At 30.8% G+C, this 24,691-nt stretch overlaps 2 protein-coding genes, 2 non-coding genes and 1 pseudogene across 5 annotated transcripts; 2 read left to right on the top strand and 3 right to left on the bottom strand.

Moving 5' to 3' along the window:
• The first annotated feature begins 6,134 nt into the window (after positions 1-6,134).
• LOC111281644 (endo-1,4-beta-xylanase 5-like) lies at positions 6,135-7,502 on the top strand. The gene is made up of 2 exons (XM_022869326.2): positions 6,135-6,920; positions 7,070-7,502. Exons 1-2 carry the CDS (start codon positions 6,327-6,329, stop codon positions 7,412-7,414), a joined length of 939 nt encoding a protein of 312 aa, XP_022725061.2. The 5' UTR covers positions 6,135-6,326; the 3' UTR covers positions 7,415-7,502.
• A 1,687-nt stretch (positions 7,503-9,189) lies between these two features.
• TRNAP-UGG (transfer RNA proline (anticodon UGG)) lies at positions 9,190-9,261 on the bottom strand. The gene has a single exon. It is a non-coding gene; the product is annotated as a tRNA-Pro (tRNA).
• A 682-nt stretch (positions 9,262-9,943) lies between these two features.
• TRNAP-UGG (transfer RNA proline (anticodon UGG)) lies at positions 9,944-10,015 on the bottom strand. The gene has a single exon. It is a non-coding gene; the product is annotated as a tRNA-Pro (tRNA).
• A 3,926-nt stretch (positions 10,016-13,941) lies between these two features.
• LOC111282307 (LIM domain-containing protein WLIM1-like) lies at positions 13,942-16,154 on the top strand. The gene is made up of 5 exons (XM_022870335.2): positions 13,942-14,376; positions 15,282-15,378; positions 15,456-15,499; positions 15,610-15,693; positions 15,796-16,154. Exons 1-5 carry the CDS (start codon positions 14,239-14,241, stop codon positions 16,021-16,023), a joined length of 591 nt encoding a protein of 196 aa, XP_022726070.1. The 5' UTR covers positions 13,942-14,238; the 3' UTR covers positions 16,024-16,154.
• Positions 16,155-17,816: 1,662 nt separating this feature from the next.
• Positions 17,817-24,336, bottom strand: LOC111282493 (uncharacterized; annotated as a pseudogene). Its single transcript, XR_016342318.1, has 17 exons — positions 24,080-24,336; positions 23,836-23,929; positions 23,618-23,732; positions 23,499-23,537; positions 23,244-23,327; positions 23,053-23,114; positions 22,702-22,804; positions 21,926-22,066; positions 21,375-21,443; positions 21,229-21,285; positions 20,901-21,152; positions 20,335-20,411; positions 20,138-20,248; positions 19,637-19,707; positions 19,070-19,258; positions 18,805-18,898; positions 17,817-18,448 (listed from the first exon to the last, which is right to left on the bottom strand). The product of XR_016342318.1 is annotated as an uncharacterized LOC111282493 (transcript).
• Positions 24,337-24,691: the final 355 nt, after the last annotated feature.

Below are 24,691 nucleotides of genomic sequence, written 5' to 3'. Positions count from 1 at the left end.
ATTGAAAACTTTTCTATCCAGGAAACCATTGTAATACATACTATATATATATATATATATATGGAAGCTAAAAGAATAAAATATAGTAATATATTTAAGAGTGAATCAAAACAATATTATTTAGAAAAGATTTTATGTTTAAATATTTCCTAGTTAAAAATACTTCCTAGAAATAAAATAAAAAGTTTCCAAATCAAATAATTAAAATTTGGTGTCATGATCATGACCTTGATTTGGCATGGAAATATATGAAGAAATATTCTTTGTATCTTTTTCTACATACCACAACTATATAAAAAAAAAAAGAAAAAACAATGAATATTTCTCATTTTTAGGCCCCAAGTTTTCTTTTTGCTACATATTTTCATTTGACAGTACTAACTTGGTTATCAATGAGTTAATTGCTAAATTGAATTGAAATTGAATCTAAAATTAAAAGTCTCAAGTTCAAACTAATTTAAAAGGTAAATTTTTTTTTTATTCCATAAAGAAATAGATTCATTTCTACTTTTGATTTCTACTTTTATTACACCACTAGTTTTAAATTTGTATAATACACGAAAATAATTATATATAAAAATTTAATTATAATATAATTAATAAATTTATATAAGAATAAAAAAATTTTAAGATATATATACAAATAGATATTTTTTATTTTAAATGATATACGTGCTTTTGACATGATTTTTTTTCAAAATATATAAGCTATCTAAAATAAAAAATATATATATGAAATATTGCATAAAAATGAAAAAAATAACTTATAACTTTATATAATTCATAATAAAAACACACACAATATTAAAATAAGAATAAAATATTTTTTAAAATATATATGCACATAGACATTTTTTATTTTAAATGACATACATACTTTTGACAAGATTTTTTTTAAAAAATATATAACTTATCTAAAACAAAAAAGAATTCATATGAAATGTTGCATAAAAATGGAGAAAAAAAAACTTATAATTTTATATAATTCATAATAAAAACACACAAAATGTTAAAATAAAAATACCACTAATTTGGTTTTAATGTAAGTTTAATTCATTCAGAATATAAGATATATATATATATATTTATATATATATATATATATTAATACAATTCCATCTATTCGAAAAAAACATACATAAAATTTTATATCTTATATAAATATATATAAAAATCAAACCCTTTGATAAAAAAGAAAATAATACATGATAACTTATATTTTTTATATGTGGATATGTTTAAAAATTACCGTATGTTCTCTAATAAATGCATTTTATTTATTTAAAACATTTTTATAATTTTTGTAGTAATATTTTTATTACTTAAAAAATAATTACTTAGACTAAATTTTTTTAATTTCATTTTTTTATTACTTATTATATTATATGGTTAATAATAGTAATTTTTAATACATTTACGATAATTTTTTTATAATAATATAAATCAAATGTTATTTCAAAAAGAATACTAAGCAAATTGAATTTGATTATTCTCCAACATTGTTTTACTTCAATTTTATTTCTATTATCTTATAAAAAATTTATTTTATAGTCTTGCTTACTATTTCTTTGTAAGTTTATTGAGATTTTATTCTTTTTTTTTTTTTTGTTCATGCAATTGTTAGGTTTTATTTTTAGAATAGCAATTTTATCAAATATATATTTTAATATAATTTTTTTCCTTTCTAATTTATAATTTAAAGATAAATTTTTTATATTTTTTTATATATATGTTGAATGTGGTGTTGTTAAAGAATTATTTTCTTTTACGAGATATTAATTAACATAAGTATAATGGATTTGTTTTATTTATGAGATTACTCGATAAAATTATATTAATTTGTAAGATTTTATAGTCAAATGTCAAAAACGATCAATTAATTTGCATGCTATGCATTGGGTGACTATGATTGATTAATTGGTTGCATATAATATTCTCTAAAACCCATAAGATTCAGATCCAACTCAAGCCGACACAAAAAAAAAATAAATTAAAAACTATATATAAAATAAGTAATTGCATTTAAATATTTTAATAAAAAAAATTTACCCTAATAATTCTAAGAGTACGGATAAAGTTTTTGACAATGATATATATATATTTTACAATAGTCAGCTTATATATTAAAAAAACCTAATTAATTAATAAAGACACATTAAAAACTTTTCTAGGAAACCATTGTAATGTATACTATTTATATGGAAGCTAAAAGAAGAAAATATAGTAATATATGTAAGAGCGAATCAAAACAATATTATTTAGAAAAGATTTTCTATACATATATTTATTAATTAAAAAAAACTTTATAGAAATAAAAATAAAATGTTTCCAAATCAAATAATTAAAACTTGCCGTCATGATCATTACCTTAATTAGGCGTGGATATATATGAAGAAATTTTCTTTTAAAAATTTGTGTATTTTTTTCTACATGACCACATCTATAAAAAAAAGTTGAAAAAACAATGAATATTTCCCACTTTTGGGCCCCAAATTTTCTTTTTGCTTCATATTTTCCTATCACAGTATTAACTTGGTTATCAATGAGTTACTAAATTATATTAAAATTGATTCGAAAATTAAAAACAGTTCAAACTAATTCAAAAGACAAAAAAAAAAAAAGAAAACCGTTGATTTGAAAAAAAAATGATAGTTGATAACAATGAAGATGTTTAGCTTCTTTTTTTATTCAGTATAACACTAACATGGTAAGAATTAGAAAGGGCGAAAATAATGAAAATGAATCTTTCTTTTTCAATTAATATAAAAGAGTCAACCATTTTCAACACATAATTGGAATTTAGAAGAATCAAAGTTGATTATCTCGATTTTAATTTGAGCTTGAATTCATAAAAATTAATAAATAAAAAGATTCATTTCTACTTTTGATCTACACTTTTATTATACCATTAAAAATTAAAAGGTAAAATATTAAACAAATTCCAAAAATTAATTTGGCTACCAGAAACCCTACTTCATACATATATATATATATATATATATATATACATGAGCACGTTTCTCTTTGGTTTCTCATCATCCATTTCTATACATACATATATATGTATATATATATATATATATATATACATATTTACATATATATATTTATATATATGAGCACGTTTCTCTTTGTTTTCTCATCATCCTTTTCTATATGAGTTCTGTCTGCAGTTCCTCCACAGAAAATTCTAAAGGTGACTTTCATTCCCTTTCTCCATATTATATATATACATACACATATATATATATATATATATATATATGAGCACGTTTCTCTTTGTTTTCTCATCATCCACTTCTATATGAGTTTCTGTCTGCAGTTCCTCCACAGAAAATTCTAAAAGTGACTTTCATTCACTTTCTCCATTATATATATATATATATATATATCCACAGAAATTTCTAAAAGTGACTTTCATTCACTTTCTCCATTATATATATATATATATATATGCGTGTGTTTATATTTATATATTTTTGTCTTTTACTCATTTCAGTTTTTTATATGTGTTTATGTTCCCATGAAGTGGTGCTTGTATGCACATGTAACATTTTCATTTAATCATAACTTGAATTTTTTTTTTCATTTATTGATACTTTTGATTTTGTGTCTTCTACTTTGTAATATAATGCAAAAATATGGAATTCTGGACTTATATATTTGCTTTAGAAAACCCTAAGTATGAAATTTCGGACTGATATTTTCTTTTTTCTTTTTTTTATAGTAAATTATAATTGCTATTAATATATTATTATATTTAGCTTTATATATGTTTATATATTTTTATTAAAAAATTGATTGATTTGTTTTATAATTTTGAGTTTCTAAATTTGGAATTGAATTATTTGACCTTTTTTTTTTATATGTTTTGGGTTTCTTTTTTCAGTTTTTCTAAATAATAATTATTTATAGTTAAAATAATTCATATTATATTTATATGTACCTTTATGTTTATTATTTTTTAAAACTTTGGATTAATTTGTTTTAGTAGATTTGGGTTAGATTGTAAGAAAAAAATTGGAGTTTGCTTTTGGTGGGATTACTTTTGTAGGAGATATTTTTATTACAAATATACAAAGTATAATTATTTAACAGATTAATTATATTTGTATCTAAACAAAATTACTTTGTTTCACAAATACAATATTTGCTGATAATGCATAGAAATCAAATAATGTTGGAAGAGCATTTCTGAAAAAAAAAAAAATTTCAAATCAAATAATTGAAACTTGGAATGGTCTGCTAGGTGTGGGGCATTAAGAACATACCTTTGAAGGAAAATATAGGTGAAGATCGATCGTTGGAAATTCCCGTCTGTCACTTCATCAGTTGGCACCTCTTAACATTATTAACATTTCACTAGCACTAAAATCTCCAATTCTTTAATCTTCCCTTGTAGGTATATGGGGGGAAGACAAATTTAATATGATCATAACATCGTAATGATTAAATCCTTAATGTTTTGTTTGGTATGAAAGATGAAAAAGATGACGATAAAAAAATATTATTATATTGTTGTAGCAAGCTTTGCTTATCACTTCTTTCTTTTCCCACTGCATGAAATTTCAGGTTGAGACTGTCAAGCTACAGCTTTCACATAATTAAACAATGGAAAACAATCTGATTATTGTGCTGTTGATCTTATGTACTCTCCACTTTTCAGGTTTGTTCATTTCCTATAATTTTTACACCTTTTTTTTTCTTGTAGTTCAGTTTGTTATTTATATATCACTGCAGTTTTGATAATTTGATCTATGTGCAAAAGGAATAATATATAATTGGTAACTGTTAATGGCTCTTGCATGCCAATTCCAATATGAACATTTAACTTTCAATCCTTTCTATCAGCCTAACTGTAAAAAGAGGGGGAAAAGATCTATTCCTATATACAATGAGGCTCATAATCATGTCCGCATAATTAGTGCGCTTACATACATTTACTAATGCTTCATTTGGATGGCCGGTGTGATCAGTCCCAAAACGGTGTGGTGAGAATCTCTTTTCATGGACTATCCAAATGAAGCCTAACTACTTGATTAGCTGTTTTTTCTCCTCCCTAATTTTTTTTTTATTACATTAAGAAATGAAATAACATATGGCAATAGCTATTTTGCTACAGTACTGTTGGTAAGTAATGGAAGAAAATTTTAAAGTTTCAGTAAATAAAAAAATATTGAATTGTTTTGCAGGGTTTGAAGCTAATGCATTGTCTTATGATTATACAGCCAGCATTGAGGCAAGCTTTCCTTAATGATAAGTGTGAACAAATTCTTTTGATAGCATCAAATCTATACATTTTGCTTCCTTTTTTGTTCATTTCCAGTGCTTGGAAAATCCTGACAAACCTCTGTACGGTGGAGGAATCGTCTTGAATCCAGAGCTAAATGTGGGCTTGGAAGGATGGCATGCATTCGGAGGTGCAAAGATGAAACATATTGAACTTGCTGGCAACAAATTCGTTGCTACTCATGGAAGGAATCAGCCAAGTGATAGTATCTCACAGAAGCTTTATTTGCAAAATGAGATACTCTATTCTTTCTCTGGTGCGCAATTTTACATATACACAAATACTTATAAATGCTATTCTCATTTCTTATATTAATGCTTAGCTGGTTCATTGAAATTACTTTGTTCAATATAATGCAGGAAAAGGATGTTGAATTTTAATAGTTTCAACTTGACTATATACTTTTACCTTAGTGCAGCTTGGATACAGGTAAGTGAAGGAAATGCTCCTGTAGCTGCCGTTTTCAAAACAGCAACAGGGTTCAAACATGCTGGTGCAGTTGTTGCTGAATCCAAGTGCTGGTCTATGCTTAAGGGTGGCTTCACTTCAGATGCCTCTGGCCCAGCCGAGCTTTACTTTGAGGTGTGGTATTTTTATTAGTTATTTTTTATTGTCCAAATTAAAGGAAAACTCATATGAGCTTTTTAATCTATTTAGAGCAAGAATACATCAGTCGAAATTTGGGTTGATAGCATTTCACTCCAACCATTTACCCAAGAAGAGTGGACATCCCACCAAGATCAAGGTATTAAAAAGGTGAAAATTCCTTTATATTTTTTTCCAGGAATTCACACTTCAATTTTTCATATTGTAGATTGAATTTTATGAACCTTAATATTTGCAGGTTCGTAAAGCAAATGTGAGAATCCAAGTAGTTGATAAACAAGGCAATCCCCTGCCAAATGCTACAATTTCCATCGTACAAAAGCAATCAGGATTTCCAGTTGGTTGTGCTATAAACAAAAATATCCTGACAAACACCGCCTACCAAAATTGGTTTACCTCAAGGTTCAGATTCACGACATTTGAAGATGAAATGAAGTGGTACAGCACTGAAGGGTCTCCTGGCCATGAGGACTACTTATCCGCTGATGCCTTGCTTAGGTTTGCCAAGGAACATAACATTGCAGTTCGAGGTCACAATGTTGTCTGGGATGATCCCAAGTACCAACCAGGCTGGCTTTACTCACTTTCTCCTACTGCTCTGTCTAAGGCTGTTGCTAAAAGGATAAATTCTATTATGTCAAGATACAAGGGCCAGCTTATTTCATGGGATGTTGTTAATGAAAATCTGCATTTTTCATTCTTTGAAAGAAAGTTGGGGATGCAGGCTTCTGCAACCTTTTATAAGCTGGCTCAGGCAACTGATGGTACGGTCCCTTTATTTTTGAATGATTACAATACTATAGAGGATAGCAGAGATGGGGCATCCACACCAGCTAAGTACCTTCAAAAGCTGAGAGAAATCCAAGCTTTCCCTGGCAACAGAAATGTCAGGATGGGAATTGGGCTTGAGGCTCATTTTAATACTCCAAACCTTCCTTACATGAGAGCTTCTATTGATACTCTTGCTGCCACTGGATTGCCCATTTGGCTAACAGAACTTGATGTTCAAAACAGCCCCAATCAGGTAATCAAAAGATTGAACAGCTAATTTTCTTGGCCTATTGGTTTTAGACAAAATTTTCTTGCAAATGAATGAAACTTTTGTACACATTATATATGTTTTCTTATATGTTAACCAATTATAGTAATATTTCTTGGGAATTATGTGGGCAGGCCAAATATTTGGATCAGGTTCTGAAGGAAGCACATTCTCACCCTAAAGTGGATGGCATTGTAATGTGGGCAGCATGGAAACCACAAGGTTGTTACAGAATGTGTTTAACTGATAACAATTTCAAGAACTTGCCCACTGGGAATGTTGTAGACAACCTGTTGCACCAATGGAGTTCTAAGGCCCTGGCGGGATCGACAGACTCTGACGGTTTCTTTGAAGAATCCCTTTTTCATGGAGAGTATGAAGTCAAAATCACACATCCTTCTTCTTTGGCTCACAGCTTTGTGATCGTTTCAACTAATGCATCCCAGCAATCGCCAGTGATTTTTCAATTTTCTGTATGAGCAAGCAAGCATAATCAGTTTCATCAGGCAATATTTAAGTTATATTTAAAATTTTTACCAAGTAATTTGATTAATATAAATGCTGCGATATTCCTCCCTTGCTCAACCCATTTTTCTTTCCATAACCTACTAATTATATATTCATGAAAGAAGATTTGAACTCGATATCTCATTTTTAGAGATAAAATCTGTTTTTGTTAGGTCCTCTTTCGTCCCATGTAAGATTTTCCAGTTGTACACTGCTGCAATTGATCTATGAGCATATATCGCAACAAAATTTATAACAACGAAAAGATGAGCAAGTTTTTCCTCCGAATTACAAGAAAAAAGTAATGGTTAATTCATGGGAAAAGAAAACATTGGAAACCATGTATGGTAATGATAAAAATACATATATATCTACGAGGAAGCCAGTCAGAAGCTGAAAATCAAGAGCAGTAGACAGCCGTTGAAGCCTTTCATTCAAGTTCTCATAGCTATAAAACATGACACGGCGGCCACAACAAGCGTGATAGCTAAAGAACTGGCGTCATCGAAAATGGTTGCAAAGCGCATCTCCTGTAAATCCCAAAGAGTGGAAACCATGGAACGACTCCCATCAGAATCAGAAACAAGATCGCCATTCCCCTGTCAATGTTGTTCAGATTGATTGCAATTTGGAGTTATATATATATATATATATATTAAATGAGGAGAGATTAATCTATATAGTATAATTTTTTTTATTATTATACGGTTTAATTATTAATTTTAATAAATTAAAATGATGAGATTAAATTATTTTTAATTTTTATTTATTTTTTAAATTATTAAAATTAAAAATTAAAAAAAGTTTTACATTAATTAAGTAGAACCCTTCTCTGGGAATAAATAGTATTTTTTTAAAAAAATTGTATTATTTGAAAATTACAATATAGGACAAAATTTTGGAAAAATAAAATACTTGCATTATTTAATAAATTAATTTTGACCCGTTCAAAAAAATAAAAAATGAATTTTGACGGCAAAACGACGGAATTATTAGGTTTGACCGCTAAAAGGAATGTTGGTCACTCCATTTTGAACCAAGTCTTCAGCCTTCGCTCTTCACAAAAGCCATTTCCCTGTCCCTCCGCTTCCGGCGAAAAGTCATGGAAATTCCCAAAAAAAAATCAAAAACAAATTCCATATATTCTCTTTCCTTTTCTTTTCCCCTATTTTCTGTCATCCATCGGACCGCAACTCCTCAGAAACTAACCACTAATCGCATATAAGTAGCTGCTATGGAGCTTGACGAGTTCTCGAGTTAAGCTGTTTACAGTTAATTAATTCGTGGTGATTTTTGCTCAACAGTAAGTAAAAGTTCATCACCTGGTGATTTTTTTAATTTCTAGAGTTTTACAGAAATTCTCTGATTTTTTTAACCTGTTGGAGCCTAGGGTTAGGGTAACTTTTATAATTTATATATTATGATAAAAAAGGATTTTTTTTTCTCACTCCATTTTGACACTTAGTTTTTTCCCGATGATGATGATGATATTACCTGTAAGAAATAATGTTAAAATGTCCGGATTTCGAAATAGCATGCTTAGAAATGCAGCTTAATTTTCTTATTTATTTATTTATTTATTTTTGGTACTCATTTGTGAGGAATGTTGTCAGAAAACAAATTGATCTGAATTTCATTAAGTACTATATTATTGTACTCTTAACTGAAGTTGACTTGAGGTTGGATTCTGATGATCAATTATTTCAAGTTGTAAAATTTAGGGAAGGGAAACAAAAGGAAGGGGTTGGGGGCATTCCGAGAATCGAACTCGGGACCTCTCGCACCCAAAGCGAGAATCATACCACTAGACCAAATGCCCAATCTTTGACGTTTAACACAATTGGTTTTTAGTTATTAGCTCTTTTCTACAAGATCCTGCTAAATTTAGATGACTCGCTGCTAACTTGTTACCAAGTTGTTTTGCTATTAGAATGCTACCTCAGCACTTAAACAAATGGTTTAAAGATGAGCTTATTGGACTATTAGGCAGTTATCAATTGATCATTAAACAATGTGTCCTAATAACCTTTTATATGTGGGACTTTGCAAACTGAATGACCAAACCTTATACTGATGCAATCAGTGGAGGTGCTATCTACTTTAGCTGCTAAAGCCGTTTGCTAATTCTACCAAGTATCCTGAAATGAATCCCACCTTGACTAGGTTTTTCACCTTTGCAGTGCTTCACCACTCTGGTAAAGTCATTGCACAAGAAAAGATGAAAATGAGGCTTTGTGTTGATCAAAACTGGACATTTGGCTTTCTCATTCATTAGTTTTTCTTTCCTGAAACATTCTGTTCATTGAGTATCTATTATTTAAGCCTGCTTATCAAATGTACGTTCATTACATGCTTATGTGATGCTTTTCTTGGCAGGGTTAAAGCAGATTTCTTTTATCTTAAGACTTTGAGATCACAAGAAGGAGGAATAGCTTTCCCACATTTAAAAATTTTACATATAGACTAGTTGCTTATTTAATTTAGATTGAAAAAAAGGAGCTGGGGCATTCCGAGAATCGAACTCGGGACCTCTCGCACCCAAAGCGAGAATCATACCACTAGACCAAATGCCCAATTTTGTTGTCTATAATGTTTTCTTAGTATTATAACATCTATAGGTGGCAAATTTTCAAAAAATACCGCATACTTTTTTTATTTTTTGATGAAGTCTCTGATCAACTAGATTGCTTGTGAGTTTTTTGTTATTGGAATACATAGGAAGGTGCTTCAGAATTGTTCATAAATGAGCGTACAGGACAATTAGCAGTTATGCAGGAAATGTTCACAGAATGAATTGTCCTAATAACCTTTTATCTGCAAGGCTCTGAAGGATGAATAGTAAAGTGTTCTACTCGCATAGGATTAAGGCAGATTTCCATTTTCTGATGACTGTGATTCCAGGTATGAGTTTAGCTTGCGCGCATGCAAAGATAGTACATACAGCCTAAATTCTTTATTTATTTTGCCACATGTTTCTGGGGAATTTTTTTTGAAACAGATCAATCAGAGTCCATAAAGTTCTGTATGATGCTCTTAAAGTTGACTTCAGAATAGATTCATCTATTCAAATATTTTACAATATAGGGAACCAAAAAGAAAAAAGCAAGGCATTGGGGCATTCCGAGAATCGAATCCGAGAATCGAACTTGAGACCTCTCGCACCCAAAGCGAGAATCATACAACTAGACCTATTTTTGATGTGTAGAATGTCTGGTTTATTATTATCAGATATTTTTCTCGAAGAACTTCTGTTAATTTTCAATGGGCTCATATTGGATCAAGAGAAAAGAAATAATACACAGATAGAGAAGATGGAAGCACACTCAGGGAGGAGGGAAATGCTTGGCCTTTTTTGTTCTCCTATTTTTGGTTCACTGTAGCTATTTGAAGTAAGGCATATATATATATTCTGTTTTGTTATGCAGGTTTAAAGCGGATTTCCAATTTTTGGATGAGTATAAGATTAAAAGTACAAGAATGAACTTTTGAAAATAGCATAATTTATTAATTTTTTTAATCACTGCAAAGCAATTTTGTCAGAAAACACATGGATCTGAAGTTACTATTTTACTTTAAAGTTGACTTAACAGCAGATTCTCTGATCATATATTTAAATTTAAGGGAACCAAAAAAAGAAACAGGGTTTGGGGGCATTCCGAGAATTGAACTGGAGACCTCTCGCACCCTAAGCGAGAATCATACCACTAGACCAAATGCCCAATTTTGATTTTCATGTTTATTTACTAGCAGTTTTCTAAGGGTTCCTGTTAACTTTCAATGGCTAATACCAAGTGAGCTGCACATAATTTCTTCTGTCCTGCTTTTGATGCTCTTCTGGTATCATTTCCTTGCTAGAGTGATTGTAGTCCCTTGCTTTTGATGTAATTCTGTAATAATTTTCGTTTTAGGGTCTGATACCACCCACTGCCTCTTAATTGCATTTGGACCTTGGAGTTGATTTGAATCTTTTTGTCTAAGCATAGTAATGAGGTTAGTTTATATGGATTATGAATTTCAAGTACTTATTCGTATTTTTCTTTCTTTATTGGTTAAATGCTTCTCTAAATAGCATAGATAGCTAGTGAGTTCCATCACGAACTTACAATAAATAGCATATTAACTTTCAATGGGCTAATACCAAGTGAGCTCCCTGTAGTTTCTTCTCTCTTGCTTTCCATGTGCTTCTAGTATTATTTTAACTTGCTACATTGATTCTAGAATCAGGCTTTTGAGTTAATTATGTTATAATTTCCCTGTTAGAGTCTTGATGCCACCCAGTTCCTCTTAAAATTGTACATGGACCTTGGATTTGGTTTGAATCTTTTTGTCTAAGCATAGTAATGATGCCCTTCTAATTTCAGATTTGAGTCAGGTAATGGAGAACATTTATGGATTATGAATTTTGAGAATTTAATTGTATTTTTTTCTTTATTTATTGAATGGTTAAGCTTGACTAATAGCTAGTGATCTTTGTCACAAATTTACAGTGCATAGCATGAGCATGGTACTATAAAGTGGTATAAAGATATGCAGAAAGTTCATCACAAAATGCTGTTTTGGTTTGTGGACCCTGCAGGCCAGATGCGAGAGAGAAAAAACGGTTTGACAGCTCCCTGTTTTACTTGCATATGTAAGAGGATGTTGTTAATCAAGCATTTTAACTTGCTTCTCAAATGTATGTTGATTCTTTCTGTATGTGGTACCTTTTCTTTGACAGGTTATGGCAGATCTCTTATCTTTAGTGATGCTACTAGAGTTACAGGTCAGCGTTTTTTTATATACATTTAGCAACTCATCGCTGACTGATGTCAGAAAACAGATCAAGATGAAGTCGATAAATGTTTATAGTATTAAACTTCCAAGGTTGACTTCTGGCTAGACTCTTTTGATCGATATTTCAAATTGCAAGGTAGAACTAAAAAGAAAGAAGGGGTTGGGGGAGCATTCCGGGAATTGAACTCGGGACCTCTTGCACCCAAAGCGAGAATCATACCACTAGACGCAATGCCCTTCTATGTTGTCTTCAAATTATTCTAAACACTCCAATCCTATGATTTCATAAAGAGAATTTATGTGGTTTATTTTCCAAACTTTAGCCATCTAAAGGAATAAAGCGGCAGGTAGATTTGATTTTTTATGTTTTCAGGCCATTTTGTTTTCTTGCTGAGAAAGTTGTGACATTGGAACTGCAGACCATTCATGTAATTACAAAATCGGAATGATAAAAGGGCGCCTTGGGAATCAAAGCCGGAAGCAGAGGGCACATGTTTCAAGAAGAAAGTTGGCACGTGTTTCTATGTTTTTTTTTTTTTACATCAATATGCAATACATTTCTATAACCAACAAACGCACAGAAATTATCAGGAGGTTAAAACAACTAGTAAGTCTAAAGAAAGAGTAATATAAAGAAGATATGATTTTGGGAAATTGAGATTTGAGAATAATGATTGTTATGAAATTTGAAAAACCTAAATTAAGGTTTGGATAATTAAAATTAATAGTAGTTTAATTATTTGTATTTCGTAACAAGCAAGACAGTAATACTAATAAAATAGTATACATGAGACAGGTCGTATGGGAAGGTACATCGATATCGAGTAAGGTTGAAGGGGTTTTATTTTATTTTATTTTTTTGTGCATTTTACCAGTGATCAAAAGTGATTAATCACCAAACTGTAAAAAGCCAGGCCCATTAAGTGGTATGATGAGTATCCTATACCTACTAAAAGAATAGATTATATATATCACAAAGATCACTTCCTGGATCATGAAATGATGTGATGCTGGGGAATTCATGAACACCAGACAATTTTATAAAATCAGGAAAGTAATTAAATAAAGAAGGAAACTCAGAAAGTAAAAGAAACCAACCAGAAATCCAGCTGGCCTTTTCATGATTAAATTCTTGTACTCAATGACCTTGGGGCAAAAAGCAAAAGTTCAAAAAAAGCTAACTGCTGTATTTATCTACCTAAAAATTTCATCAACACAAGTTTCCCAACTCTCTTTTTCACTTTTATTTTAATCCATTTAATTTGATTACTTCAACATGCAACTTCATTAGCATATATCATCTTGACCCAAATTTTTAACTTTGGGAAGGAATCCAATTTTGCATCTTTTTTTTTATCCTAAATTTCATTTCTATCTGTTTCTAATCCATAACTAATGATTAATTAACAAAAAAAAATACTAAAAATAAAACCCTTTTGACTAAGAAAAAAAAAGCAAAGAAAATCTACACCTGAATCTTTATGCAATTAACATATGACATTTGCATTTTTCTAATATTATCTATACACTGAAGATAAACTGTGAACAATTTTAGTTAGTAAATTAACTGTCAATTATTGCCAATTTCACCCTTTTATCCTCATTGTACAACTCAATTTCAGTTTGATTTTTCTTAAATACAAATGTAAGGGAAAATTTTCTTATTCTGGGATCAGTATTCTTGGGAAAAAAATGAAAATTACAGATTGAAATGTAAAGCAAATGTCAGAATACAGGTAGGGAAATTGCTTTAAAAAGGGTCAAAGTCATAGCAAAAGTAGCCAGGTCATTCCTATCAATCATCTGTAAATCTGCTTTAATGTGTTGCCCGCAATTCACTGCAGTCCACATTTCTTTTCACCCCTTTGGTTTTTGTTACCACTTTTCCTATTAATAAAAGGAGTAGAAGGTAGAAGGAGAGAATCAAATTGAAGAACAAGATCAGACTGCAAGGCAGAAACGAGTCTTTGCTTCTTCACAAAGGTTAGTGATCAGTTGAAACCTATAGCCTTAGGAAGCAAAAATGGCAACCTTTGCCGGGACTCAACAAAAATGCATGGCATGCGATAAGACTGTCTACTTGGTTGATAAGCTGACGGCTGATAACCGGATTTACCACAAGGCTTGCTTCCGATGCCACCATTGCAAGGGTACTCTCAAGGTAACACATTTTTCATCTATAATTTCAATATGAGTTAATTACATTTTTTTTTACCATAATTTCGAGAAAATATATATATTGATACTTAAAAGAAAAAAAATCACAAACTTTTAAATTATATATCATATTAATTTAAACTATAATTCTACTAATCATATTAACTTATATATCTAGCATTTGATTAATATTATCTAAGTTATGTATTTATCATGCATACTATCAATAATTTTTTTCGATATAAATTAAAAATATATTTTTACTTGAACCATAAGAATTGTTTAAGATTTATCAATTATTTTTTATCATATGACATCTACAAAAAAAATTTATAAAATATTTAGCAATCTTATTTAATAAATAACTTACGTATAATAAAATTATATTGGTTTGATATCATATAGACGAATTAAATTAATAATATTAGTAATATTATTTGAAAATTTAAATGCAAATTGTATATTTTATTTCTTTAATATCAATGTGTACATTTTTTCACCTAAAAAATGTTAGTAACTCTTTCAATATCAATGTGACATTTCAACATACGTTTAATTAAGTTGCATTGATGGCATTGCAAGATAACTTGTAATTTATGCATGATTATGAAAGTCAAAAGTTTTTATGGTACAAAAGAGGTCAGTACCCTGAAGATAAAAAAGAAATTACATGCATTCGAATTTAAACTTCAGATTTACTTGTGGATTCCATAAAATATAAAGGAAAAAATTAAGAAATTCTTTCAGTAATGAAGACTAAAAAGGATTGTTTTTCAAGGAAACAGGGAAAGAAAAAACAAAAGAGAGACAAATTTACATTTTACAGAGAGCATGAAGATGATAAGATCAAAAATGGAAAATTCTCATCTATGCATTATTCTTCAAGAAATCCTTTATTGATTTTTGCAGCTTAGCAACTACAACTCTTTTGAAGGAGTGCTATACTGCAGGCCTCACTATGATCAACTCTTCAAGAGAACTGGCAGTCTGGACAAGAGTTTTGAAGGTAAAAACATAATTGTAAATTTCTATTGAAATACCATTAAACGGTCTGCTATAATTTCTGTTTCAATGTTCTTTCAGGAACACCAAAGATTGTCAAACCTGAAAAACACATAGAAAATGAGGTAATTCTTGGAAACTATATATTTTGCATTTGCCACCACAGGTTTCAGAAATTTTTTCCTAGGTTTACTATAAGCCCTGCCTTTGATTGGTACTGAATTTGTTCCAACAGAATGCACAGAAAGTGGTGAACTTGTTCGGTGGAACCAGAGAAAAATGTGTGGGCTGTAATAAGACTGTGTATCCAATTGAGAAGGTAATCAAAACCCATAAATTTTGGATTAGAAAATGTATGCTGCCTGTATGTGTATCATTGAGCAAAAATATGAAATTTGAGTATGATTTTATGTTGTTTAAGGTTACGGTTAATGGAACATCATATCACAAGAGCTGCTTTAAGTGTACCCATGGAGGTTGCACCATTAGTCCATCAAACTACATTGCACATGAAGGAAAACTCTATTGCAAACATCACCATATCCAACTCTTCAAGGAGAAAGGAAACTACAGCCAGCTTGAGAGTGACCGCGACAAAAACTCCATCACTGACAAACTTACGTCTATGGAAATTGCTGCTGAGTCATAGCTTACTGCCTGAATGAAACTCTTTTATTATTATTTTCCTCGCCATATTCCATAACCTCCCTTGCAAGATAAGCTTGTATGATGTGCCATTGGGTTATTTTTCTAAGTGGAGTGATGAGCTATTGAACATAAGAGTCTGGTCATGGTTTGTTTCAGCATTTGCTTGGAAGTATACAAATACGATTTCTGTGGCTTGAAACATCGAATTTTATTTGCCTCACTTTGAGATTTTCCTTGGATGGTTTTTAATTTATTCCAATTAACCTGCAAAATGAAAATGAAATCTATCTTTGATTAAACCCCAGATCTCATTGGTGGCAGTGAAATCGTTGTTCACCTGTCAAAAATCACAATAACCCATGACTGTTTCTACAATAAAGATCAGACAGGGAAGGAATCCAAAAGAAAAAACAAAAGGTGGAAAATGGACATCATCATAAAAGCAACTATAATGGCTGACAAAATGAGGACTCCGGTTATAATTACTAAGCAGCGGGAAACAAACCACTATAAAAACTGTTTGTCGCATAACTTTTCTAATAGACTTGACTTGTACTACCTCTTTCCCCATCTTTTAATTTTTTTTTAATATATCTCCAAATTATGTTTAACTTTTTTAATATTTAAAATTCTTATTTTTTTATATTAAAAATCATAAAACTTTAATTCTATAAATTTTTTAAAAAATTTTAATATTAAATACGTTAAAATCAAAAATTTTTTCTTAAACTCTACGAAAATTAATATATGATAAACATTTTGAAATTAAGGGAGTATAAAATAAATTAGTTAATTGTAGTTTTGATACATGATTTTTTTAAAAAATGTATAAATTATTATTAAAAATTAAAATATATAATTTGTATCTTAAATTTTTAAATAATATATCATTTAATTTAATTTTTAATATTGTTAATTTAACTCACTTTTATGATATCTAATCAACATAATTTTATTATATGTATATTATTTGTTAAATAAAAGTATTAAATATTTTGTTAAAACCTTTATGCAGATGTCACATGAAAAAAAAATGATCGATCCTATATAATTTTTATAGTTTAGGTAAAAATATATTTTAATTTATATTAAAAATATGTTGATAATATATTTGATAAGCACATAATTTGATAATATTTATCAAACGTATTATATATGAGCTATATGATTAATAAAATTAGGGTTAGGATCAATATAAGTACATAATTTAAAAATTTATGGTGTAACTTATACACTTTACAAATTTGAGGTGTGAATTATATATTTTATTTCTTTATATATCAATTTATATATTTTCTCAAAATTCAAATACCGAATTATAATTAACTCATTAAATCTACCCTTTTTTCATTTGCTATAGTACTCATAGCCTCTTTGATTCTGAAAACAGTTTATTAATAAAATCCTTATTTTTGCATAAATGAAAAAGGTTTATGATGAGTCCGAGAGCTTAGATTGTTCAAGTGAATTCAAATTTTAATATATGTATTTTTTTTTTTAATTTCTGATTTCCTTTGTAAAAAAAATTACGCAAAATGAGTATTATTACCCCGTCTTGGACTCTAAAATAGATATTCATAAGATAAAATAACAAAGAAAAGGTAATGTAAATGTTAATAGTATTTTAACTGTAGAATAATTAAATGAGGAAAATGAGATCGGACGATATGTTCGCAGTTTTGAACTACGTGTAAATTAAGTTTAATTCTATCCATTGATGGAGCCAAAAATTTTGTTGGTTGTAAAAGGAAACGCCCTGTTTAGTGGAGAATTGGAGTGGCAGCGAACCTTTGATATTTTGAAAGTAAATTGTAAACGCATTTGTAAATTCAGCTTCTGAACAGATTAATCACAGACAGATGTATAGTTTTCTCTGGGGAGATACCGCTCACTCCTCATTATCTGTTGACAACCCCATTTTACATTGTAGTAGCTATAATAAAAAAGATTACTGGCTGGCTGCTGACCAGTCATGGAATTCATCCCATCCTCAGCTGCACAGATGTCAGGCATTCTCCCCCAGGAAACAAAAATTTTGCTTTTCTTACCTCCCTGCTGCGACAAAAAGGGTAGCTCTCCTGATTTACCCATTTACTATACGGACAGCTTGGTATCACAAGACTGGAATAAAAATCAGCAAGAACAAGGTCTGGTTCTTTCCTTCAATATCTGAGCAGCAAGTATCAGCAGATCCACAATCTCAAACCCTGCAGCAGAAACTGAATCTATTTTCTCGCAATTGGAATCCTCAAACATATCACCTGGCTCACTTTCCATACTTTCTCCAATTGATTCACCAACTCCCTCGGCTGACCAACTAACTGGCAGTGAGCTGCCAAGGGCAGTCTTCACAAGTTTTGCTTCAGTAATGATCTCATCAAGAGCTTCTGACGCATTAGTATCAGTAACTTCAGAAGGAACAGACTCTGTTACCCACAAAACAGATTACAACTTCGTCATTTGTCATTTGATTCAAACAATAAATAAGAAAGATACTACTAATAGTCTAACCCAACTTAGCTTCAAATGGTCAATTTACGTAAGAAATTCCATATGAAAGAACATAATAGTAAGAATAAATATTAACACCGGTAATCATTTTTTTTTCCTTTATCTTAAACTCAATAAACCTCAACAAAATTTTGCATGAATAACCATTCCAAGTCGACCATCTATAATATTCTAGAACATAATACCCCACCTAATTCCGAAGCAAAAAAACAGTGAACTCCACGTGCTCTTGAGATTGTTTTGCACACAAGATGGAACACCAGAAGATTACCTTAAGAAGTGAAAGACGCAATCTGTGAAGTGTAGAAGTCAGGTGGTCCACACTTTCCATGCTCTCCTTCAGTGAAGCATTTTCAATCCTCATTCTGTAAAAGGCATAGTTATAACATAATCCACATAGGTATCCATTAACTACTGAAAGGTTGGCATACAGAACAACAGACATCACTTTGCTATTTGCATGCATAAGAACCATCTATTTCCAGTCAAGTATTACATGCCATGTAATTCAAAAAATCAACATTTTTTCTGGATACCTAGCAAAATCCGTGCTATTTTGCTGAGCTTCAGCTTCATTTCCCCTGGCATCTAGTGCACCAACCCAACGTCTCAGATATGTTTTCTTTAGCAGATTTCTTAGCCTTCCATCCCTTTCATAATCAACAATTCTTCTGTCTGTGACTTCAGCCAAAACATTCCCTTGTTTCATATCATTACTGATTTTCCTGTGACAGGTGTCACCTTCTAGTTAGTCGTATACACAATTTAGTTACCATAAGCAAGAAAAATATTGCTCAAGCATGGATGCACACAATGCAAGAAACCAAGAAAACAGAGATAATGAACAAGAGGGTGAAAAGTTAAGATATCCAGATATATGATTAAACAAGGACAACTACAAGAGGAATTTGGCCACATTCCTGAATCCTTTGGAAACAATATTTTGTATCGGTAAAAAACATAGCAAATCCATTCCTTATCTAAATCATTCTTTCATTCACAATAAGGGCAGCCCCATAAAATAACTTTCCAACTTGGAGCTACTCACAAGAACATAAAAATGTATAATAAAATAATAGCATGAAACAGAAAAGAAATCTTACTCTTGCAATAACTGATATTTCCGCTTTAACTGTGCCAACTCCAAGAGAGCCTTCACCTTTTCATTTGTAACCTGAGTCATCCAACAAATTCTTAGAAGTCCATTTTGATGAAAAGGGTATAATGCAACTAAGGATAGAAATCATTCAACAACCAAGGACGAAATATATACTATAAATAATAGTAAATCAAACAACACATCAATGCTGAAGACCAAAGGAGGAGGCTTGTTCTTCCCGTACAACAAGGAATAGTAACAAAATCCTTCAAGTCATAGTGTCTCTTGAAACTTATCAAGTTTAAAAAAAAAAAAAAAAAAGGAATAAAGGTTTCTTTGACTTAGTAAAGTAGACCCCAAAATTCTAATGTGCAGTCTAAGGCCTCTAAGCATGGACACATAGTAATGTTAGTTCAGGTAAGATACGATCATTCATTTATGTACATCAAGAAAAACTATGGAAAATAAAATGCAGCTCCATCTGAAGTTAAACCAAGAAAGTTACTTGAAGCAAATTTCTCTGAAGCTCGTCTATTTTTTTCTGAAGAGTTGCATTAACGTTTCTCTCCAGTAAATGTCTTTCTTCCTGTTGTGATAAAAGCAGCAGTGCCGCCACCTGAAAGAAGATTTGAAGGCTGAGAAAACAAAATGTAAAAATTACCACAAACCAGACCATAACAGGACAGAAGAAACATCTAAAACCTTTTCTTGCAATGCCCGTGCAAGGGCTTCTGACATATCACCTTTTTCTCGGCAATATTTAAATCCAGCATATCCCTCTACAAAATATGATGGATATAAATAAAAATTACAGCTTGAAACTACATGGTACAAGAACAGTAAAATAATAACTACAACCATCTTCCTGACATCTACATGCGTCCCTACCGTGAATACTAATATGAATGATTTTAATCAGCCAAAAGTTGTCAAAGTTAAATAAGATGGATTTGAACATAACAGGTTGATGTAACTTTTTTTTAATAACATTAGTAAAAGAAAAGTTTAACATTGAAAGACAACAGAGCTGATAGTAAAAAATGAACACACAAAATAAAAACTATCTAAAACAAAATATCATTCTATTCAGCTTTCTATAACTCAGCTAGAACAGAAGGATTTAAGCAACCCAAGATATTTCTTTAAATAAAACTACTATTATTCAAAGCAGTTTCCTGAAAAAAGATAGCACTAGATTTTGACATAAATGCGAGAACAAGAAAGAGAGCAAACAAGCAGGTGTGCCACATAATCTCTAAGTAACAAACCTTGGATACCAACTCAGCTTCAGCATCAGTACTAATATGTACATCTGCATGCTCATATTCATCTGGTTTGAGATCACTCCGCACATTTCGCCCTCTCAAATCAAATTGCCTAAATTTTTCTTCAACTAAATTAACGTATCTTCTAATATGTGATCTTTCCATATCAAGTAAATTCATAATTTGAATTCTGTGCTGAGAATGGCAATGGAGTAATTCTGTGACCCTGTTAAAAATCTTTTTGTCTGAAGTGATCTGCATATAATTCAAAAGGTCAAGGATTGAAACATAGAAAAGAAATTAAAAAGAAAAAATAAAAACTGTAACATACTTTCTTTCTTTCCAATTCAAGAACTTTCTTCTTTAAATGATTTTCAATCTCCAAACCCTATATGCCACAACAATTGATTTTTACAATACGAGAAATGCAGTGAGTGAAACAAGTAAAGCAAGCATGATCCTCAAACAAATTCATACCACTCGCAATTTGTTCTGAAGATCATTGACAGAGCTTCTTGCTCTTTTCAGCTCTTCTTCCACTGAACTCTGTCTGAGGAAAAGTTATTCAAGTTGCATATAGGAAACAAAATTCAATTTAATGAAAATTCAAATTTTTATAAGACAGATCTGAATATTTTTCAAAGCCTGTCACCCTATTAGTCTTGCCAACCAAGAAAAAGTTTAACCAACATGATACAAACTAAAGCAGCTTGTAGAACATGCACATTGGATCTAGAATTCAATTGATTTATTTTAACAACATAAACATGAGAAAACAAAACAAAGCTGATATATGGGATTCTAATGTTTCATTTTGAAGTACAACAAATCATTTAGGCACCTTTGTCCATAGCAGTTATAGTCCAAACTGACAAGGAAATACTAAATTAAAATAATAAAAAGTACTAAGAGACAAATTCTATAATGTTAATTTAATTGATTTACTACAAGGTCACTGCAAAACCTAATAAAAGAGTGGTATGAATAATCAAGGAATAGAGGAAATTTTAGGTTTTATTGGAACTCACAATGTATTTAGTGGTGGAAGAATCTTTGAAACTCCACATTTCTGCAGGATCACATAAGAGACACGTACATTTATCATCCCAACTGGCATCCTCTAATTCTCCAATAGCTTGTTGCCTGATCTCATAAAACTTGCTGATAATCTGTTCCAAATTTAGAAAAGCTAAGAAAATGTTTATGCTCTTATAAACTTAAAAAAAAAAAAAAAAAGAAGAAGAATTTTCCAGAAAACAGCGAATGAAGATAATGTAAAAGACAGCGAAACCCTGAAATAAAGCAATTCAGTTCTCATTTGAAGAAAAAGGCTACAAGGTACATTGAATAACTAGTAATGCAATAATAATCCTAGACCAAAAATGACAAGGTCCATATGGCACCAATCCAGGAGGCACTGTTTCTTAATTCTTATTAGTATTCTTCTTCTATTTTTCTTGTCCTTTTTTTTTTTTTTGCTAAGATGGGTCTTAAAAGGAGAAAAATGTAGAAAAATAATTTTCAATCCATACAAAGAAAATATAAGCATTTGATGTATTTCAAAAAAATGAAACAATTCTCAAGATTCAAAATAAAGTAAATCACTATGTAATCTAATCTAATTGACTTAAATAATATCTTCCGGACAGCATGAACGCAGGATGTAAAGTAGGCTCTCAACCGTATTTGGTAGCAATACCTACAAAATCACTATGAACATTTACAATTGTATTAATTCAAGACAATACAGCTCTTAGTTAAGAAATCAGCTCATTATGAGAAAATGAATATTTCTGCCTTTTACCTTCTTTGAAGTTTCATTTTCCTCTTTTTGTTTTGTAAGATCAATTTGCAGTGCATCATTACGTCTGCTCTGTTCAAGACAATATGATGTGAGCTCTTCCAACCTGTATCACAAATTTTCAATGATTATCCAAATCAATTTGGATCATATCTAAAATTTAAATTTTAGATAAAATAACTTTACAGTTCATATATATATATATATATATATATATATATATATATATTCTTAACACTCCAACTTTTTCCTTCCAAAAGACCATAATTATCCATGAAACTGAAAAAAACAATAGTGGCAGCAAATCCCCCCCAAACCCAGAAGCAAATGATACCTAGAAAGATATAAGATTACCTTGTTTGAAACTCATTAAATTTCTGAGCCATGAGCTCCTCCTTTTCCTTAGCCTTCTCAGCCTGTTACCAGCCATGTGGAATCTTGAAACCTTATTATATGTAGATGCAGAAAACATTTATAATACAGTATACAAGTATAAAAAGAGGAAAGTCATAAATGAACTAGCTCAAACCAATTATGGGAACAACCTCCATTATTGAATGATCCCGTTCAGCAAAAGCAGCCGCCACACAGCCTTGGAAAAACGTAACCAGCTTCTCAGCTTCCATCTTCTGGATAAAGAAGCCAAAACAAATTAGTGAGACAAATGAAAAATAAATCCAAATTTCATCATTCACTAAAACACATGAAACACTTCATTTCAGTTTGCTAAAGAATATTCCTAATGTGACAATAATTCCACAAATGAGGTGTGCACGCGAAGAGGAAAACTAAGAATACACCTTTGCAACCTCCTCACGGTTTAGGTCTGCCAGCTGAGTCTGTAAACAACAAAGCAATCATATAAGCTCATAAAAGGGGCTAAACAAATAAGAAAACTGAGAACTGAAAAAAAAATTACTTTAACTCGATAAGCTTCGGAAAGCTCGTCTTGAAGATTTTGGTTATCCCGGGTGCAAGTGCAACCAGCTAATTTCTTTTTCAAGTTCTCAATCTCCTGCTCCAATCCAGCAGGCCTAATAGGGGATTAATTTCTCAATAAACTAACCCCCCCCCCCCAAAAAAAAAAAAAAAATAAAAAGAAGGAATCTTGCGATGGGATATGGAAAAGAATTATACCTTTGAAAATGCATTCGAGTAGCCACAGCAAGATATCTTGGTCCAGCTTGTTGTATACACAATTGTTCAATGTCTTTACGCAATTCGTCACGCTCTACAAACCAAAATCTTGTTTTTTAAAATTTTATTGGGGTGAAAAAAATTGTATTAAACCCTTTTCAGAGACAAGGTGAAATTTAAAGCGAAACGGAAAAGGAAAATCGATGGAATTTACAGAGGAGTTAGGATTAAAAGAAAGGTTTACCATGTTCTAACTGTTGGATGCGAGCAAGTAATGATTCGTCGTCGTTTAAGCTCGTCTCCATCTTCCTCTGATTTAATAGGAAATGGAGGAGGACAGTTGAAGATTGCCGGTTTTCTTAGGGATTGAAGAATTGAACCACATTAGAAAAGGATGAAAGCAAGAATAAAGAGAGAGCCGTCCCTTGCCAAACAGCTCTCCCTCCCTGTCCTTTCTTTTTCGGTTTTTTCCTGCTTTTTACCTCACGGCAAGGGATACCCACTCGGTAGGGTTGGCATAGCTCGCCCCGAACCCGACCCGATTTTATCATCAATAATCCGATCCTTGATCTGACCCGAAATTTTTTTATTTTTTTATACCCGAACCCGATATTATATAATCCGTACCCGATCCGACCCGACTCGAAATTAATAAAAATATTATTTTTTAAATATAAATATTTAAAAATATTATTATATAAATATATATATAAATAAATAATTAAAAAATTAATTAAAAAATATTTTTTTAAATAATATCGGGTCGGGTAGGATCGGGTATGCCTAAAACCCGACACCGACCCGACTCCGATTATTTCCTAACATTACCCGACCCGAAATTCAAAAAAAAATCCGA

This window comes from Durio zibethinus, chromosome 5, assembly GCF_047325235.1.
Source record: "Durio zibethinus cultivar Kanyao isolate XHJ-2024 chromosome 5, ASM4732523v1, whole genome shotgun sequence".
Taxonomy (NCBI): Eukaryota; Viridiplantae; Streptophyta; class Magnoliopsida; order Malvales; family Malvaceae; genus Durio; species Durio zibethinus.
Note: the sequence above shows the minus strand (reverse complement) of the source record. Positions and strands in the feature narration are given on the sequence as shown.

What these genes read in the sequence shown, in the direction of transcription:
- LOC111281644 (XM_022869326.2), top strand. Translation starts at nt 6,327, where the DNA reads ATGAAGTGGTACAGCACTGAAGGGTCTCCTGGCCATGAGGACTACTTA. An exon ending in TTCAAAACAGCCCCAATCAG is followed by an intron (nt 6,921 to 7,069) that starts GTAATCAAAAGA and finishes TTATGTGGGCAG; the next exon opens with GCCAAATATTTGGATCAGGT.
- LOC111282307 (XM_022870335.2), top strand. Translation starts at nt 14,239, where the DNA reads ATGGCAACCTTTGCCGGGACTCAACAAAAATGCATGGCATGCGATAAG. An exon ending in ATTGCAAGGGTACTCTCAAG is followed by an intron (nt 14,377 to 15,281) that starts GTAACACATTTT and finishes TGATTTTTGCAG; the next exon opens with CTTAGCAACTACAACTCTTT. An exon ending in TCTGGACAAGAGTTTTGAAG is followed by an intron (nt 15,379 to 15,455) that starts GTAAAAACATAA and finishes ATGTTCTTTCAG; the next exon opens with GAACACCAAAGATTGTCAAA.